Raw genomic sequence first — 21,022 nt, 5'->3', positions numbered from 1 at the left:
ACATGATTCTGTAGTGGAAATCACTGCATGGGCTCAGAAACACTTCTGAAAACCACTGTCTGTGAAAACAGTTCATGACTGCATCCACAAACGCAAGGTAAAACTCAAAAACACAAAGGAGAAACCAAATATAAACAGGATCCAGAAACGCTGCCACCTTCTCTGGGCCTGAGCTCATTTAAAGTAGTCTGATGAGAAGCAGAAAAGTGTCCTTTGGTCCGACGAATCAACATTTGAAATTCTTTTTCGGAAATCATGGACACTGTCCTCCGGGCTAAAGACCACTCACCTTGTTATCAGTGCACAGTACAAAAGCCAGTGTTCATGACGGTTTAGGGGGGCACTAGTGCACACGCCTTGCGTTGTAAACATCACAACCCCTAGTTCGTACCACCACCACTGTAAAAAAAAAAAACTGAGTCAGTTTCTCCACAAGGAATCGTTTCCCATTAAACCACTCTGCATGGAGATGTTTTACATCTCCATGACTAAATTATACAGAAATGTTTAAAAAAAGGGTGGACTTGCCCTTTAAAAACTCCCCGGGACAGTTTGTCTCTGGGCCCTGACAGACAGATAGACGGCACGCCTTCATTGTAGGACTTCCATTCGCGAGCAAACGCGCTAATAAAACGAACCCGGTCTCCAAATGGTCCACACAAAGGTCAATCACTGTGACCACCACAGTCGCACAGCGTGGCTACTGGTTAGACACGGCAAGCTGGCGTCCCTCCCTCCTGCAGCAAACAACTGGGAGGTGGGACTATTGTGAATGCGGGCATACGATTGGCTGATTCGGCCCTTCAATCTGGCGTCCCGTTCGCTCATTGGCTACAACGCGGCGTCGCGGACGTCTGCGACAGAGGCTGATGCTAGTAATGCCATTCCGTGGCCTAGTATGAAATAAAGCGATGCTTATTTAGACGGGAGATAGCGGGGGAGGATTAAAGCCAACAGCGCCGGTTTGTGCGGTTTTTTAATAACGTTAGGAAAGTCGCCTTCAGCACGCTTTAAGTGGCCAAGCCCTGGAGGAAATGTGGGCGATTAATTCGCCTGTGGACCCCCTATAATTTGCCGGATCATGCGGAATTGTTTTGGTACTACAGTCGCGTTAGCTGTGAATAAATATTCACCGATTAGCTGCGCTGCGAGCTAGGCATCCAGCCACCACAAGTCGTCGTGTTTCGAGGATATTCGGTTGCGGTTCGGCATCCAAGATTCGTGGCTGATTTGCCGATATTGGTGTAACTGTACCCGGTTTACTGGAGACGGGATATTAACTGAACTGGTGAGTACAGTTTGGCTAGCGAGAGGCTAGCCGCGGCGGTCAGGGTGCAGAACCGTTAGAGCCAGCTAGGTTAACGTTAACCGTGGTCATAGACGAGCAGGAGCAGCGGCGTTATTAGCTATATTAATACCTCCAGACACACAATATGGGCATGCTGACCAGATTTGACCACCGTTTCAACTTGATCACCTCTACGGTGTTAACTGTCAGGCTAATATTTACGTTGTCAGTATCGCCTGACCGTCTGATGCAATGCTCGTTTAGCTAGCCGGCTGCATTTCACCTCGCAAGGAGCCGCAGTGGAAATGATGAGCTCACACTCATACAAAAACACACCTGCTCATAACGTGTTTTTCTGGATTGGTGTGGAGGTGAAAGGGATGTTGAAGCTGCCTCAGTGAGGTGGGAGGTAACAGGTGCATGAGAGAGGCTGTAGAGGAGAATCCCACTGCAGTTACTGTCTGTGCTGTTACATTATCCTGTAATGAGGATGCAACACACTCACCGGCCACTTTGAAAGGCTGGACCCCCTTTTGCCTTCAGAACTGCCTTAATTCTTCGTGGCACACTTTCCAGGTGTTGAAAACGTTCCTCAGAGATTCTGGTTGGTTATTTGAGTTCCTGTTGTCTTTCTATCATCTGGAACCAGTCTGCCCATTCTCCTCTGACCTCTCACATCAACAAGGCATTTTCGTCCACACAACTGACCGCTCACTGGATATTTCCTCTTTTTCGGACCGTTCTCTGTAAACCCTAGAGATGGTTGTGTGTAAATCCCAGTAGATCAGCAGTTTCTGAAATACTCAGACCAGCCCGTCTGGCACCAACAACCACGCCACGTTCAAAGCCCCTTAAATCCCCTTTCTTCCCCGTTCTGATGCTCGGTCTGCACTTCAGCAGGTCGTCTTGACCACCTCTACATGCCTAAATGCAGTGAGCTGCAGCCGTGTGATTGGCCGATTAGCTATTTGTGTAAACAAGCAACTGAACAGGTGTACCTAATAAAGTGGTCAGTGAGTGAATTTGCATAGTCTTCATTTGATGGAAAAGCTGCAACATCTGTATTTATCTATATTATGTGGGCATGTGAATCTAAGTTGGCTTGACAAAGGCAGAAAAGACGTCTGAAAAATTTTCCGTAATACACCTGAGTGAACATTTGTAGCACTGGATGAACATGTAAATACCCTAAAGTGTTGTTTTAAGTCCAGCTGGGAGTTTTGCTGTCGTGTTGTGTACTGTGAGCTAGGGGTGGGCAATATGACAATATTTTATCGTTGTTGTGATAAATGATGTCACAGTAAGCTTTTCTGAGCATACCATGCATTTCGTCAGTGCTTTAAGAAAACTGACTAATGTAATGACGTGTTGCATTACAGTGAGCATAATTAAGCAGTTTGTAAAACATTGAATAAAAATTATTGTAGTTGTCAGTTTATTTTTACTATTATAGTTTTTTTTCCATGCTCCAAAACTCCAACTCCAAAAACAGCTCCATCTCTAAAATGATAACTTTACAGGGAAGGGCCAAAACTTTCTTTATTTCCGATGTAAGCTACGAAGACCTCTTATGTGAAGCAATATTGGAGGATTTTTATTGGTCCAGTCATCATGAAATTTTAACACAGTGTAAAAGATAGCGAAAGACCTCAAGTTTGCAGAAAACTAAAAATTGCAAAGAAAAGTGGAGATACTTGTTTTTTTGGACAGTGACTATATTTAATATTAAATCTCATCTAATTAAATCTCAGAAAAAACTAAATATCGCTATGCATATGTCTTGAAGTATCATAATAGAATATTTGTGGCACATCACCCACCCCTACTGTGAACCACGTCTCAGATCAAGTTGATACACTAGGAAAAAATGCACAGCACATACGCTGTGACTGTGAAGATTTCTCTTCCCCCAGGGATGGACAATGCCCATACCAAGACGGTCGAGGAGGTGTTGGGGTATTTTGGGGTGAACGAGTCCACAGGCTTGAGCAGTGAGCAGTTGAGGAAAAGCAGAGAGCGATGGGGACCCAACGGTACAGCATGTCATATACACATAAATAACGATAAACAACAGCATTGCTCTCAATTATACACATATGCCCAACTATAACCATAGCTTTAGCCATGAACAATAATACTGACCATTTTGTGTCATGTCTGTGTATATTATCTGCCCGTTACCACAGTTATAATAATTATTTTTACTTAATTACTCAACCAAGTGTCAAGTTTTGTCCGAGGTTATAGAATGCATAGTGTAATAAATGAAGCGATCGATGTGATTAAGAGAACTCTCTTTTAACTTTTTTCCTGTTTTTTCTTTTTATTGGTTTTTATCGCCATTTGTCACGCAGAATTACCAGCAGAAGAAGGTAAGAAACACAGCTCTCTGCTCTGGGTCTGTGTAATGATTAGCAGTGCTTTCATCATTCACCGTGTGCCTCCCTGGTTTTCCTTTGTTGTATGGGAGATGCTACTTGTCTGGCTAATTAAGGTTATTATTAGGTCCCCGTGAGGGGGGGGGGGGGGGGGGGCAGGGGGGTTGGTTGCTGTGTGGCCTGGTTGAGTCTGAATGAATGTGATTTAGAGATGTGTTTAAAGAGGCTGTTTGGATCAGGGCTTGCTCAGTAGATTTGATGACGGGAGAGAGAGGGCTTTTGTTAATATTCGTGTAACTGAGCTGGCCTAGCATTCTGTCTGTGTTTGTATTTGCAGGGAAGTCACTATGGGAACTGGTGCTGGAGCAGTTTGAGGATCTACTTGTGCGGATTCTCCTTCTTGCAGCCTGTATTTCCTTTGTAAGCACGAATGATGGACAGTCCTCCACTTAAAAACATAAAACAACAGGGCTTAAACACTGTGGCGATTTCCACTCACAGTTCACCCAGACCTCTCCGACCAGCAGACCTCTCAGACCTACACTGTTGCTATAATTGAGTTCTGTTGTTGATGCTGTTTTTACTCATGTGGTGTTTTGACGACTTACTGTAGGTGATTATATTGTATGTCTGTGTCTCAGACCTTGGCCTGGTTTGAGGAGGGTGAGGGCACCATCACAGCCTTCGTTGAGCCTTTTGTCATTCTCCTCATCCTTATTGCCAATGCCATTGTGGGGGTGTGGCAGGTAGGTGTACATATATGTTTTATAATATTATAAAATATAAACTGGGCACTGGAAGGTAACACTGGTAACACTTTACTGAAGGGCAGCATTGACAAAGCTACACAACTGACTTAAACCTACATAAATTACAAAGACATGTATTCTGCCTTGTTAAAGGCTGCCTTTGTCAATTTTTATGCCCAGTGTTATAACAACTGACGTTTGTAGGATTAAACCGTTATAAATGTGTATAAAAGCATATGTAGGTTTTGTAGACATATTTTTATGTATTTTATTTAATATTTGAAGTGTGTGAGAACAAAAGGAAGCCACTGAAGGAAAAACAACATGCTGCAATGATCTGTTTATAGTAATTTGTAAGTTATTGTAAGGTAAGGTAATGAGATCACTGTTTTCCAAATAAAAGGCATTTTTGGGTTTTGAGTATTTGAGTATTTTTGGGGGCAGTCATGGGCTGGAGGTTAGGGAACCAGCCTCGTGACCGGAAGGTCACCGGTTCGATCCCCAGAGTCAACAACACATGACTGAGGTGTCCTTGAGCAAGACGCCTAACCCCCAGCTGCTCCCCGGATGCTGCGGATTGGGCTGCCCTCCACTCTGGGCAGGTTAACTTATTGCCCCCTAGTGTGTGTGTATTCACTAGTGTGTATGTGGTCTTTCACTTCACAGATGGGTTAAATGCAGAGGTGAAATTTCCCCATTGTGGGACTAATAAGGGTCTCTTAAATTAAATTTAATTAAATTAAAACCCATAAAGTAAAGCACTAGCATCATATTACAGTCAGTATATACATTAAACCTTTGAACATTAGCATAAAGTGTAAATATTTGTCTGTGTCTGTTCATATTTACTAATAAGTGTGTGTTTGTGTGTGTCCAGGAGCGAAATGCAGAAAATGCCATTGAAGCACTGAAAGAATATGAGCCAGAGATGGGGAAGGTGTACAGACAGGACAGGAAGAGTGTACAGAGAGTCCGAGCAAGAGATATTGTGCCTGGAGATATAGTGGAGGTGGCAGGTAAGCAAAAAAAAAAAAAAAACCCACTTCCAATAAGGCCGCTGTGCTTCACCCGTTTTAAAAGTAGACTTTATTTGGGGCCAGCTTATTTTTAGGTTAGAGACAGTTATGTGCTTACAGTTGAACATTAATTGTAGATGAACATGAAATCCTAAGCAGATGTAAATGAGGCCTCTCATAGCAGCTGAAATGTCAGACACAACAGGAAGGCATTTCAGCTGTGATGTGATCCGGCCTGTTGTTTGTTTGTAAAGGCCTATCAGGGCTCCCTTCTTAGGGTTACTATAATCACAACTGTCCATCTCAAAGAAACCACAAACACGCTGCTATAGGGAAAAAGAAACATTTTCTCAAGGAAGTGGTCAAGCATTCCCACAACTTGGCTGGATCATTTGGCTAGCCTAAATTTCCATCTGGAGATGTATTTTTTGAAATAATATTTGAAAAAGGACAGAAGTGGACCTAAGATCATAATGGAAACTACATTTTTGTGGTAGCTGTGTTGCCAGTGTAGGTCGGAAGGGTTAAGGCCTAGTCTTGTAATTCTCTTGGCACCCTACTAGAACTTCTATTCTAAGAATCCCAAAGGTCATGAGTAAAAATATGGTTGTATGGTACAGTGCCCTAATACAGACATCTTGTGTTATGAAATTATTAAAATTTCACCGTGGTTTGTGTTTGATTCCAAAAAACTTTGTCCATAAGAACGCTTGACTGAGAGCACCTCTGACCTGTAGTATCTGCAGAGTTTGGTTGGTATATGCTTTAAAAGTAATGACCAGACCCTGCCATAAGAAAAGGCTGATGCTAGAATGGTGCAGTACTAACATTACCTGCTCCTCATGGGGGCAGTCGTAGGCTGGAGGTTAGGGAGCTGGCCCTCTGACCGGAAGGTTGCCGGTTCAATCCCCAGCACCAACAGTCCATGACTGAGCTGTCCTTGAGCAAGACACCGAACCCCCAATTGCTCCCCAGGGCTGCCCACCGCTCCAGGCAAGTGTGCTCACTGCCCCCTAGTGTGTGTGTGCTCACTAGTGTGTATGTGGTGTTTCACTTCACGGACGACAAAGAGTTTTAGTTCTTCGAAAAGCTGTTACAAACCACCAGTCCCAGGATTTTTAAAGTAGAAAACGGACTACGTCATTAACGTGTAGGTGTATGAAGACCATTTAAAGGACTTCTTAAGGAAAGAAATGTAATTTACATGAAGTAATCATTCACCTGTTTCCCCTCATTCTTCAGTTTACTTTGTTCTTGGCCAAATGATGTTGCATAAGTTATATCAGTTAGTGCTGTTATTCTGCAACAGTTTACATTTGTTCAAAGCTTTATTAACATAAGATAATAATTACAGATTACTGGTAACCCTGAAGGTTAGACTGTTCCCAGTTGCTGGAAATTTAAAAGCATTTGGCTTCTCAGTATGTGGTAATGTGCTGGCTGCTCCAGGCTTCATTGCAGTTTCCTCAAACAAGAATATGTTAAACCCTTTAAAGCTGAGGCACAAATTGACCGTTTCTGTCTTTCTCTGTTGTTCTCGCCTTTAATAGTGCGCTTTTTTGTAAAATCCGCAGTGTTTAGATTTTGAGTAAGGCAACAAATGTATAGTAGTATTCAGACTTTGGTCACCTTTCACTGATGCATTAATGAAGCTAGGCAGCAGGCCCTAACACTCAGCTATTCGGTTTTGAATGTGTGCACATGCTTGCTCTACTACAGTGTGGACAGCAAATGATGTTTTTTCTGTTGTCTCATACTTTAGTGTTATCATTTGTTGGAAAACCAAGACAAGTCAGAATACAAGTACTTTGAGTTGTGTTGGTCTTGGCCATTGGCCTCGGCAAACTCTGGTGCCCACCAAGACCAGCTTCAGTGAAAAAATATATGTACTTTGTTTTTCTTTAACCTTCTCCTTTAACTGTCATGTGCACTGACTCATATTTAGGCGCCTCTAAACCAAACCAACTATGGTGAAAAAATATGTTTTTTTTTTCTTTTAACTGTAACAGTTAGATTTTCAAGTTAATTATAAATGATTACATAAATATAAATACTGTGTCTGTGTATTTAGGAGGGGGTTCTTTGTACAATGCTTTATAGACCACTTTCAAGATTTTGCTCTTTTGTTTTATGACCTTCATGACCGTGTTCTTGGGGTGACCTTGGGATGAGATATATATATATATATATATATATATATATATATATATATGTGTGTGTGTGTGTGTGTGTGTGTGTGTGTGTGTGAGTGTGTGTATATAAAATGCCTGTGTGTCATCCCAAGGTCATCCCAAGAACACAGTCATGAAGGTCATAAAACAAAAGAAAAAAATCTTGAAAGTGGTATATAATGCATTGTATTAATCCCTTCCTAATATATATATATATATATATATATATATATAGTGTTTTTATTATTTATTTCTGTAATAAAGATATATTATGTATATATTCTATTTTGGCTGCAGCTGTTTGTCCATATGTCCAACAATAAAAGCAGCACAGTGCTTTTTCTATATAGTTACATACAGAAAGCTCCAGTTTCTAAGAATATGCTTAACATGGATGTTTACATGCTGTAACTACTCTGGTGGATGTTAATGGAGGCCAGACCAAAGTACATGAATGTTTTGTAAATTAAGCTTAGGGAGCAGACTCAGACTGCCATGTTCATCATTAGGACATGGTAATCATGTTATCTGAAGTAGAAAAGACTGGCCTCCTTCCTGAACTCTGCACCTTTTCTTCTTCAGTGGGCGATAAGGTTCCAGCAGACATCAGGCTGACCTCCATTCGCTCCACCACTCTGAGAGTAGACCAGTCCATTTTGACGGGTGAGTCTGTCTCTGTGCTCAAACACACGGACCCCGTACCTGACCCACGGGCGGTCAACCAGGACAAGAAGAACATGCTCTTTTCCGTAAGTGTGCACACACGTGATCCTAATCCTTTGAATCAGCTTCTATTAATATAGTAGCGGTGTTGGAGTGAGTGAGATGTTATGATTTGACTGAGATGTTTTGTTAGTGTGCGTGTGACAAGTGTTTATGTGCTTGTGCCCTTGTGTTTGCGTGTGTGTGTCCGGCCTACCTGTGTGCTGAATAAAACATCAGACGTATTGTTTGCTCCCACATGGATTGTGGGATGACGTCACAAGCACTTTGAGCTCTCATATGGATAATGACCAGGGTGCAGCAGCCTCAAAGACCACATGTAAACACTCGCACACGCACACACGCACATACACAGAGTCTACAAAGCCTCCATTACCTCACTCCAGCTGAGGAGGTCTAATGGATCTATCAGGTCATAAAAGGACAAGAGTAGAGAGAGTAGTGAGGATTTGTACAGACCACCAACACTGCGACAGCTGATAACGCAAACCTTTAGAGACGATCGTGCATTTTCGCTTCACTGTAAATATGTTTAATGCGCCAACATGTGTTTAGTGTCCCAAATTTGCTTCTTTTAAGATTAAAAGACCCTTATTAGTCCTACAACGGGGAAATTTCACCTCCACATTTAACCCATCCGTGCAGTGACACACCACATACACACAAGTGAGCACACACACTAGGGGGCAGTGAGCACACTTGCTCAGAGCGGTGGGCAGCCCTATCCACAGCACCCGGGGAGCAGTTGGGGGTTAGGTGTCTTGCTCAAGGACACCTCAGGCATGTAGTGTCGACTGGGGATCGAACGGCGACCTTCCAGTCACAGCTGGTTCCCTAACCTCCAGCACACGACTGCCCTGTTTGTCTTTCATTGGCGCTCTCACTGGAGCTTAGTAAAGGATGCTGATATCCTACTGATTAGCTGCTGCAATGGTTTAACCATAAAAGAAAAGAGTAAAAAAGCTAATAATATTCCCACCTGAAGCGATTATGTGACCGGGTTAGAGGAAGGTGGATTGGAAGTATGGCGGTACGGATAAGGATCACTATCCTTACGTTCTTGAGATTTTTGATCGAATTTGGTGTGTCTCCAAGATATACCAACATCTTGTCGCAAATTCTGCACTATGCGTTTTTTTAAATCATTGATAAGGATTTCAAAGTGCTCCCACTCTTGAAATTTCTCAGGCATCTTTACTTTTTTAGCTCCTTTGGTCATGCCATTTTACAATTTGTTGCAGTCTGAAATGAGATGATGTGGATGGCTGGCATTAATTTATGATACCTTCAACTAACCCAGCTATAAATGATTTGTTTTTAACATTTTTCATATATGATCAATAACTGTTCTATCTGAAAGGGCTCATATACTACATTTGTCTTGCACTTTATTATTACTTTTGATTAAGATTAAGTGACCCTTATTAGTCCCACAATGTGGAAATTTCACCTGCGCATCCATGCAGTGAAACACCACATACACACTAGTGAATACACACACACACTAGGGGGCAGTGAGCACACTTGGCTGGAGCAGTGGGCAGCCCAATCTGCAGCGCCCGGGGAGCAGTTGGGGGTTAGGTGTCTTGCTCAAGGACACCTCAGTCATGTGCTGTCAGCTCTGGGGTTCGAACCGGCGACCTTCTGATCACGAGGCTGGTTCCCTAACCTCCACGTATAATATTTGTAATGATTTACATACCAAAAACAGCACTAATTCATTTTTCTAGCCTGTTTTGTTACTGGGCTTTATGACTGATATATGTAAACAAGCATTGTTCTGATTAGTTGTTCAGAAGCAGTCTGGGCTAAAGTACTCCTTATGACTTTAATGTGAATGAGCAGAGCTAGACTGAATATGTGGTTATATGTAAATGTATTGGTTTCGGTTACATCACAGAAACCGTGAATTCGCAACAGACTGTTTACAGCTTAGTTTCCATATATGGACTGTGTGGACTGGGGAAGGAACAGCATATTTTGAAACTTTAACAGTCTTTATATATTACATCAAACTCCTTTTATTTTAAAGAACGGGAGTAGAATTCAGTTTTATATTATAACCTTTAATGCTACAATTTCTGTGGCTTAAAAAAAGACAAAGATGGAGAAGAATGGAGAAGCGTAACGTAACAAGCACTCATTTTTTTAAATTATTGAGACCAGCCCTAGAAAACAACAGCACGCAACAGCAAGAGACAACATCACCAAGTCTGTTTGAGATTACTTACCAACTTTATGTGGACCAAGTCAAGTCTCTGATCATTTAGGCTTGCAATCAACACAGTGCTTCCACTGCATCTTTATTTTAATGGTCTAGTAGCCCTGTAAGACTAAAGAAGTAAACTTTCAGCTTCTAAATCTGGGTTAGGAGAAAATTTTGAGTGTTCACCAAACTGTTCCTTTAACTGTTCCACTGTGTTAGAAAGCAGCATTACAGAATGCAGTTTTATAAGTTGTTTGATCCCATGCTGTGTACCTGTGTGTGTGTGTGTGTGTGTGTGTGTGTGTGTGTGTGTGTGTGTAGGGCACGAACATTGCTGCTGGGAGAGCAATAGGTGTTGTAGTAGCCACTGGTGTGCAGACAGAAATTGGTAAAATCAGGGACGAGATGGCAGCCACGGACCCAGAAAGAACTCCCTTACAGCAAAAACTAGACCAGTTTGGGGAGCAACTCTCAAAGGTAGTGTCCTCACTGCATTCTCGTGTTTCCTCCTCTCCTTCTGCTTTTTGCCTTACATCATTCTGTCACTTACTGTGTTAGCCATCATCCTCTTTCACAGGACTTATTCATACTAGAACTGTAGATATACACCTGTTTATAATATTTCCACATAAACTCCTGCTCTATTTTTCTCTTTTTTTTGTATACATCGCCCTCCTACACATTAATAATGGGATTTTCATGATTTTAACTGAATGTAATATTGGAATGTATAATATAATACATTTAATTAAGGAAATGTAAGGATGTTGAGTTTCTCTCTGTTTATTTCTCTCGTTCTCTTTGTAGGTGATCACAGTAATCTGTGTGGCAGTATGGGGCATTAACATTGGCCACTTTAGTGACCCTGTGCACGGAGGCAGTTGGCTGAGAGGAGCTGTGTACTACTTTAAGATCGCTGTGGCTCTAGCTGTAGCCGCCATCCCCGAGGGTACGGCGTCTCAACTTCTTTTTGTGCAGTGGAACTGTCGTTCTTTTTATACTGTGATATGATGTGAGAGTCATTCAAGTGCAAGAACGTTCAAGTGTTTTGTCAGACGCTCATTCGAACATTTGCTCATGATGCCCGCACGTGTACACAGATTGAAAACAGACTAGTGGGGTATGAGTTAGACCTGACCCAAATGAGAACCAACAGAAATTAGGGATCTAGCTGTAGTTCATTTTTCACTTGCTTGAGAGTTGACTGGAATGGTCATTGGCCAGGAGTGGATTGCTGACTGTTAATAACATTAGCTTTAGCTACATATCTAGCTAATATCGCCATAGCAAACTCTTTATGAAGTCTGAAAATAGTGATTTTGTCCAAATCTGTACGAGTAAAGAGCAAACTAAATTGTCAGTGGGCTTCAGCTGCAGTTCTAGCGGTCTAACATTACTCAGCACTGCACTCTGTATATGAATCTTTGTATTTAATAGAATTTCTTCCATTTTTTATAATTGTTAAATGAATATTTAGGCAAAAAAATCTAATTTACATGATATTCCATCCATCCATCCATTTTCTAAGCCGCTTCTCCGTCAGGGTTGCGGGGGAAAGCTGGAGCCTATCCCAGCAGTCTTCGGGCGGAAGGCAGGATACACCCTGGACAGGTCGCCAGTCCATCGCAGACATGATATTCCACTATCTCTAAATGCAGTTGATTGCCCAAGACATTGTTTATTGTCCAAATTTTGCGCCTTTACTTTTGAACTGGAGGCGTAAGTCTAATGTTGCTGTAACCAAGGAGGCGTGGAAGCAGGAAGTGCAACTCGCAAGTTTTGTTTTATTTGAGTCGAGTTTAAAGGTGTCCGCCCCATGACAGCTGGGATAGGCTCCAGCACCCCCCGTGACGTGGAAGGAGGAGCGGCTTAGATGTGTGCGAGTTTAAAGGTGGCTTGCCTAGAAGAGATTTCCAAACAAAAGAACAAGAAACAAAACCAAAACAACAGAAACAGAAAACTACTAGAGACTGAAAAACAGCAAGAAAACAAAGAAAAACAAAGCAAGAAACTTACTTGAGAAACTAAACTGGAGGAACAATATAGTCAGTAAACTTCTCCAGGAAGGACATGAAACAGTGACACACATAATGCATGGCAAGGATGAGGCAGACTAGGGGCATGGAAATATACTGAACTGAACCAGACACCCCTTGGGCTAATAATTATGGAATGGAGTTACAGATACAACACAGGTGAGGGGCACAACAAAAGGGCGGAACCAGGGAGAAGCAGGAAAACAAAAACAGAAGCACATGGCTGGACACACAAGATAAACAAAGCCAAACACAGACAGAAACAGAGCAAGGATGTTACAGTTGCTAACAAACACTGGAAGTAAATAGTCTCCAAAACAACCTCTCAACTTGCTCAAACCAGAGTCAAATCAATGCGGTTTAGAACAGCTTTTCACTTAGTATGAACTATAAAACACACACACACACACACACACACACACACACACACACACACACACACACACACACATTTTCTTAACCTCTTATCCCTCTGGATAGCAGGGACTATAAAAAGAGAAAATCTTTTCTGAGGAGCTAAAAGAAGGGGCAGATGGCTAGAATCTCTTCTTTCTTAAACACAATTTGTTATTGTTCTTGTGCAAGAAAACCAAAGAGAGGTTTAAGAAAATTCTCAAAACAGACGGATCGTACAGTAACATGGTACAAAAGTTAAGTGATTTTACTCAGAAAATCTGTTTGATTACGAATTTGAGGACCATTTTTTGCACAGATGAACCTCAACCGTGTGTTTAAACCTGAATGTACATATGAGGATGTGTGTCACTTGGATGCCACATCTGCCGCTGACTCCAAGGACCAACACTTAGCACGAAACATAGTGGCACCTCTATATATCTGCTGCACTATTTAAGGTGGAATGGAAAATTTGAATAAAAAGCTATTGAATAGGAAGTTAACTTAGCTTAGTTAACCTCAGCTTCATGTCTTTGAGTTGTCATCCATAAATACGTCCTTGGTACAGCAGCAGATTTTAGAATATCTCACTGGGGAACTTCCTTGTAATCATCAGGTGAAGAATGATCACATACACAGAGATTTTGTATGATAAATTTACTGAAAGTCTCTTGCTAGTTTGTGGTACAGTACATCCTCCCAGAGTTAGAAGGTGCTGTACTGGACAGTGGGGCAATATACGGATAATAATGTAGTTCCAATTAAAGCTGAAATGTGTAAATAAAGTTTGTTTATTTCTAAATTAATTCAAGTAGCTATTTATTGTAATTTAAAGTAAATATATGAAAATTCTTACATGTACAACCCCAATTCCAATGAAGTTGGGACGTTGTGAAAAACATAAATAAAAACAGAATACGATGATCTGCAAATCCTTTTCAACCTATATTCAATTGAATGCACTACAAAGACAAGATATTTAATGTTCAAATGGATAAACTTCATTGTTTTTTACAAATATTCACTCATTTTGTATTTGATGCCTGCAACACGTCCCAAAGAAGTTGGGACAGGGGCGTGTTTCCCACTGTGTTACATCACTTTTCCTTTTAACACTCAGTAAGCGTTTGGGAACTGAGGACACTAATTGTTGAAGCTTTGTAGGTGGAATTCTTTCCCATTCTTGCTTGATGTCCAGCTTCAGCTGCTCAGCAGTCCGGGGTCTCCGCTGTCGTATTTTGCGCTTCATAATGCGCCACACATTTTCAATGGGAGACGGTCTGGACTGCAGGCAGGCCAGTCTAGTACCCGCACTCTTTTACTATGAAGCCACGCTGTTGGAACACGTGCAGAATGTGGTTTGGCATCGTCTTGCTGAAATAAGCAGGACGTCCCTGAAAAAGACGCTGCTTGGATGGCAGCAGATGTTGCTTCAAAACCTTCCCAACTTCTTTGGAACGTGTTGCAGGCATCAAATTCAAAATGAGTGAATATTTGCAAAAAGCAATAAAGATTATCCGTTTGAACATTAACTATCTCGTCTTTGTAGTGTATTCAATTGAATATAGGTTGAAAAGGATTTGCGAATCATCGTATTCTGCTTTTATTTATGTTTTAAACACCGTCCCAACTTCATAGGAATTGGGGTTGTATTTGTGGGAAATTTGGGGGTGATTGTTTACTTCCAGTGTTTGTTAGCAGCATTAGCCTTGCAGCTCCAGTTCTAAGCAAAAACATGGGTACCACACGTATCTTGGCTGATCAACTGTGATAGGAGTGAGTGGAGAATCATGTAAATTAGATTTTTTTACCAAACTGTCCCTTTAAGTCCTCTGACATGCCTTATAGCATACTGTTTACAGTCTTTTAACTTTTTTTATGCATTTTTGTGCATTTTCTGCACATCATCTGTTTGTTGCAGTATAAATATATAGTGGAGTGGCTGTGGAAAATAATTGTGATAGCCATGTTTGCACTACAGTGCCTTTATGCTTAACCAGTCAGCAATGAATAGTACTGCTAACCTCACCTTTGTGCATTACTAGGTCCTATTAGTGCCAATCTTGAGCAGGTACCAAACCCATTAAACTGGAAGTTTTGGTAGTAGACGATTGGCCAGTGAAAAAAGCGTAGTTCCACTGATCAGTGCCAAAGGTTCGAGTGCTTTATGCAGTGGAGAAATACCTTTAGCACTCTTAACTGAGTGTGCATCATGTAACGACAGATAAATCAAAATTGTTTTATTCATTAACACATCATTTTTGTGAGTCTGAATCTGCTCTGCATGCATATGGAACACGTGTAATCCTCCCTTTTGCATTTCTCCATTCTCTCTGTCTCTTTTGTCTGTCCTATAGGTCTTCCTGCTGTCATTACCACTTGCCTGGCTTTGGGCACGCGGCGCATGGCAAGAAAAAATGCCATCGTCCGCTCCCTGCCTTCCGTGGAGACGCTGGGCTGCACCTCTGTCATCTGCTCTGATAAGACAGGCACACTGACCACCAACCAGATGTCTGTCTGCAGGGTGAGATGGAAACGCCTCACTGGCACAGCAGACCGCAACTTTTATTAACACCTTGAATTTCCGAGCTTCTCACATCTTAAGGCTTGTTGTGCAGTGATTACATAGAAAGCAAACTAATTTATCTGAAAGTTATTGTAATGAAAATGGAAGTGCTGACAGGTTTCTTCTTAAGCACTGTGGATTGTGCTGCGTTCCACGCTTCATAGCTGTACACAACCCATGGTGGCATGAAGTCAGGCAAATATTGGCATGGGGACAGCATTGCTGGCAAATATAGATGATTATCAGTGGAGAGCTTTAGCATGTGTAGATTGTTTATTTGAGGTGGAAAAGGCAGGAGGACTGTATGAACTCTTTTATTTTTTGTTGTGTAACATTGGGTTTGTCCGGAACTCAAGAACGAGATGTTTGGCATCCAAGCCTCTCGTACAAATCAACATCCAGTTTATTTTACCACTGAAGTTGAAGGCAGAAGCTGGGAAAATTGAATTCTTAACCACTTACTGCTGCGGCATGCGGAACGTTACTATTAGTGATGGCAGAATTTTACATTGAGGCTCCACTGAAAACAATGGAATATCCAGTTTGCCGTCCTCCATCTGCTGCCAGCATGTGAATGCATCATTTACCTGAGGAGGTGGGGAAATGAAAGTATTTGCAGTGTTTCTCAGTGACTTTTTTTGTCTGATCTGAATTGTCTGTATTGGTTTTATTTACACACTGCACTCCTGCATTAGTAAAGTTTCCAGTGCTTTTTAACTGCACTATAAAACATAGACATAAACCAAGGTTATGTTAATTTTGTGCCAGTCGGCATGGTGGTAAAATGCTATCATATCGTATAGAAAAGGAGTTTTTATGGTTTTTCAAAAGTATAGGGGCACTCAAAGAAACTTTTTTTCCATGTCAGACTAAAACCTTGCACCTCCAAAATTCAAGTGGGAAAAAAAAAACATTCGCAGATTGCTATATCAATTAATATGAAAAGATTTTATACCAGAAATTTTGGAGCATTTCTATTCTTTCATTTGACATGTAACATCCACATGATGTAGAGACCAGCTGGCATTTTAGACAAAGATGGAAATGCATGGATGGATACATGTTCCTAAAGTTTTAAAGCAAGTTTTATTCTCTGTGTGTTCTCTGTTTATATGTGTTCTCAAATCAAGCCGGTACTATGCTACTTCAAGTGTTACTACAACAATACTACAGGTTCAACGACAAAAAAAAACGTTTGATTTCATACGACTGTGTTGGCTGTTGGCTTTAAATTCCACAAAGGCTAGTATTTTGACATGTTTTCTACCCTTTCTGGGGGAGCGTAAATCGAGTAGCCACTCTCTGTTGTTTATACAGAAATTTCTCATTGTGGGTGAATCGGTCATAAACTTAAAGACATCCTGGGGTAAAATCACAGCAGCCCACCTTCCTATAGGAAACAAATGCTGGTCAGATTGTACTTTATTCAGTTTTTTTTTTCCTGGCCGAGAGCTGCGTGCTTCTAGCTGTGGATTGCCTGTGAATAGTCCTCTTCACAGATGATAAAAGAAGATATAGATATAACAAAGTAGATAAAAAAGTCTTGTGAAAATGTCAATATAATTGTGATATAATCTTACTAACTAAAGCTGTGTGTGTGTGTGTGTGTGTGTGTCTGCATGCTTGCATGTCTGTGTAGATGTTTGTTGTGGATCTCATTGCGGGCGAGAGGTGTGTTCTGAATGAATTTTCAGTGACTGGATCTACTTATGCGCCTGAAGGGGAAGTGTGAGTGCTTTTAACATCTACTTAAAATATAAACATACACATATACACAGAATATGACTGACTTCTGTAAAACTGATAATGACACAGGACCGGCATGATTGGACTGCTTGTGACATAACGTTTGTAATCATGAACACAGTCTTTATAATCTTTATTAAACTTCTTCCAGAAATCCCGCTCTGTACTCGTATCCATGCATTCTCTTTCTGTTTCTCCTCTCAGGTACAAGGATGGTGCAGTGGTGCGTTGTAGTCAGTATGACGCTCTGGTAGAAATGGCCACCATCTGTGCTCTGTGTAACGACTCTTCTCTGGATTACAATGAGGTGAGTGTACACACTTGCATATACACACAGATACACTGATGCAACAGTACAACAGCATAGAGTCCAACAGGGAATGGTTTAAGCTCCATTGAGAGTTACCAGTGGGACTAAAGCACATAAACAGTACTGATACCAAGGCTTGCGAGTATTATGTGGATCTCTCAGTATCTCCCCTTCTTATTTTTAAAATTTGTGCTTTTCTTTTGAAACGGAGCAGTATAGCACAGGCTATATGGAAATAATATAACATTATGACAGTATCGTTGCTGTCAGAATAAAGCCTTGTATCTCCAAAATGATAACTTTACAGGGGAAGGAAAAAACCTACTTTACTTTTAATGTAAGTCAATGGAACCAGATTTTTTTGCAAGTCAATTTTATTTTTATTCAGGTACTTTCTGATTATATTAAAAACCGAAAAACGTCAAAAATGGAGATACAAGGTTTTGTTCTGACAGCAGCGTTATATTATTGAACACAAATAAAAAATATACACTATATTGCCAAAAGTTTTCACTCGCCCATCCAAATAATTGAATTCAGGTGTTCCATGGCCACAGGTGTATAAAGCCGAGCCCCTAGGCCTGCAGACTGCTTCTACAGACATTAGTGAAAGAATGGGTCACTCTCAGGAGCTCAGAGAATTCCATGGTACCGTGATCGGACGCCACCTGTCCAGTCGTGAAATTTCCTCACTACTAAATATTCCACAGTCCAATGTCAGTGGGATTATAACAAAGTGGAAGCGATTGGGAATGACAGCAACTCAGCCATTAAGTGTTCGGCCATGTAAAATGACAGAGGGGGTCAGCGGATGCTGAGGGGCATAGTGCACAGAGGTCACCGACTTTCTGCAGAGTCAGTCGCTACAGACCTCCAAAATTCATGTGGCCTTCAGATCAGCTCAAGAACAGCGTAGAGAGCTCCATGGAATGGGTTTCCATGGCCGAGCAGCTGCATCCAAGCCTTACATCACCAAGCGCAATGCAAAGTGTGGAACTCTTAAAGCTTCAGCACCAAGAGATTTTGGAAAATTTCATGCTCCCAACTTTGTGGGAACAGTTTGGGGACGGCCCCTTCCTGTTCCACAAGTGCACAAAGCAGGTCCATAAAGACACGGATGAGCCAGTTTGGTGTGGAAGAACTTGACTGGCCTGCACAGAGTCCTGACCTCAACCCGATAGAACCCCTTTGGGATGAATTAGAGCGGAGACTGTGAGCCAGGCCTTCTCGTCCAACATCAGTGTCTGACCTCACAAATGCTCTTCTGGATGAACGGTCAAAAAATCCCATAAACACACTCCTAAAACTTGTGGAAAGCCTTCCTAGAAGAGTTTAAGCTGTTATAGCTGCAAAGGGTGGGCCGACATCATAATAAAGCCTATGGATTAAGAATGGGATGTCACTCAAGTTTATATGCGTATGAAGGCAGATGAGTGAATACTTTTGGCAATATAGTGTAACATCAACACAATTTTATGTACATTTGCTTGTTTTGATGTAATGTTTTTACTGCTTGCCACATTTTAATCATATAATTCAAATTTATTTTTCACAGTGTATGAATACAGTGTTTTTTATTCAATGTTTTGCATGATGTGCTACAGTAAATTCAGTTTAAAAGTACTAATTATGTTGTCTTAGTAATGAAACATGCAGTCGGTCAGTGTTCGTCAATTACAGTCCATGGTATAAACTGTAAAAAAAGATTGTAAAAAAAATGAAAGCGCCAGACAAAAACTTTTAATTACTGTTAATTAACAGTAAAAGTTTGTTTTCACAAATGATTAAACTTAGAAATACTGCCTTTTACTGTAAATCAGCAGTTTCATTATTCATTATTGTAGATATTCTGACTTAACAGTATTTTACCATAACAGTTACAGTAACAACAATTAAAATAAATGCGATTGCATGAGAAATTTTTCACATTCTATTATTAACAGTGTTAAAAATAGTATATGCAGGATTTATTTAGACATTAAAAAAAAGAGGTATTTGCCTTAAAAATTTGACAGTATTTTGACAGTAAAAATCAATTTTTTTTACAGTATACTCAGAAAAGAATATTAGTAATGATAACAATAATAATTGAGATATATTAGTGTTGTCAAATTGCCTGCTACTAATTGGCAGAAACCTAGTAATTTAATTATGGTAGTAATGATATTAAATTTCTCAACATTCGTGTCATACTCAGAAAAACATTTTGACACAATTTCTCACGATGATGATAACATTGTTGTATTGAACACCTCAGCGCACTTTGTTGCAACTGTTAATCTACTGATATGAACATTAGTTTTTGCTGCTTCGTTATGAACTGAAAACATGAAAAAAGGGATAATAAATGATGTATTATTGAATATCATATTGCACCATACAGAGAAAACTCATGATTCTGCCTTTTTCGCTCTTTCCTCATACCCACACGTCCACACGGTGCGCACATACCCAGAGTAAAGGTGTGTATGAGAAGGTGGGAGAGGCTACAGAAACCGCTCTGTGCTGTCTGGTGGAGAAGATGAATGTGTTTGACACAGACCTGAGGACTCTCACCCCTATAGAGAGAGCCACCGCTTGCTGCTCAGTGAGTCTGCATGTATTTAAAGCCTATTAGGGGCCTATTTGCCACTTTTTTATGTTGGTTATTTTGTTCTGCATCACAAACATACTAATCTTAGATGAATGGCATTTACTGATAACTTTTGCGTGGCTTCAGAGCAACAAACAGTTGTTGTGCCAGTATCGGGACAGATAACAATACGGTACAATACGTTTTCACTGACCACTGACCTCCCTTCTTTAGAATTAAACAGGCTATTTTTGGTACAGTGCCTTTAAGCCTGATATATGTAAATTGGTTGGCTACTTGTATTATGGCTCATTCAAAGCCAGTTGTGGCTGAAATATACAAGACAAACTCAAGTTTGGACTGAAAAAAACTTCAGACACTAACTTTGGACATCACACCCATTTTTGTGGCGTCACAGCTATGTTGACTTTAAAATTCATAGGCTTTTTGCAGCTTAGTTTTCATAACTCTAAACAGTTCATTTTGGAAATGTATCAATATTTACATAGTATGTCAAAAGCAAGGAACATCATATCTTCGTGAGTTAGTGTCTATAAGCTGAAGATGTTTTTTCAGTCATTAATTGGCGAGGATGTTTGTGAATAATAAGAGTCTTCATCAAGTCTTCACTCTCGTTCAGGTGATAAAACAACTAATGAGGAAGGAGCTGACTCTCGAGTTTTCTCGAGACAGGAAGTCCATGTCTGTTTTCTGCTCGCCTAACAAACTCACCCGATCAGCCACAGGAGCCAAGATGTTTGTTAAGGTATGTTTACCATCTTTCTACATGTCTTTTCATGTTACGTCTGTTGCTGTTTAGCTAAATGATTAATGAAGTTAGCTGATGCTTTTTTAATAGACAGAT

General features: G+C 40.8%; 1 protein-coding gene across 1 annotated transcript in view; it reads left to right on the top strand.

The window, feature by feature from the left end:
* The first annotated feature begins 867 nt into the window (after positions 1-867).
* The window catches only part of si:dkey-28b4.8 (sarcoplasmic/endoplasmic reticulum calcium ATPase 2), a 41,071-nt gene continuing 20,916 nt past the window's right edge, over positions 868-21,022 (top strand). The window contains exons 1-14 of the mRNA XM_017710172.2: positions 868-1,288; positions 3,202-3,321; positions 3,643-3,660; positions 4,004-4,086; positions 4,308-4,412; positions 5,293-5,431; positions 8,185-8,351; positions 10,853-11,008; positions 11,339-11,480; positions 15,321-15,487; positions 17,169-17,257; positions 17,480-17,582; positions 20,041-20,172; positions 20,798-20,923. Of these exons, the coding sequence (XP_017565661.1) occupies positions 3,204-3,321; positions 3,643-3,660; positions 4,004-4,086; positions 4,308-4,412; positions 5,293-5,431; positions 8,185-8,351; positions 10,853-11,008; positions 11,339-11,480; positions 15,321-15,487; positions 17,169-17,257; positions 17,480-17,582; positions 20,041-20,172; positions 20,798-20,923 (1,545 nt within the window). The 5' untranslated portion in view covers positions 868-1,288; positions 3,202-3,203. The remainder of the gene's footprint in view (positions 1,289-3,201; positions 3,322-3,642; positions 3,661-4,003; positions 4,087-4,307; positions 4,413-5,292; positions 5,432-8,184; positions 8,352-10,852; positions 11,009-11,338; positions 11,481-15,320; positions 15,488-17,168; positions 17,258-17,479; positions 17,583-20,040; positions 20,173-20,797; positions 20,924-21,022) is intronic.

Source organism: Pygocentrus nattereri, chromosome 5 (assembly GCF_015220715.1).
Source record: "Pygocentrus nattereri isolate fPygNat1 chromosome 5, fPygNat1.pri, whole genome shotgun sequence".
NCBI lineage: Eukaryota > Metazoa > Chordata > Actinopteri > Characiformes > Serrasalmidae > Pygocentrus > Pygocentrus nattereri.
The sequence above is the reverse complement of the archived record's forward strand: the minus strand, read 5'-3'. Positions and strand labels throughout refer to the sequence as shown.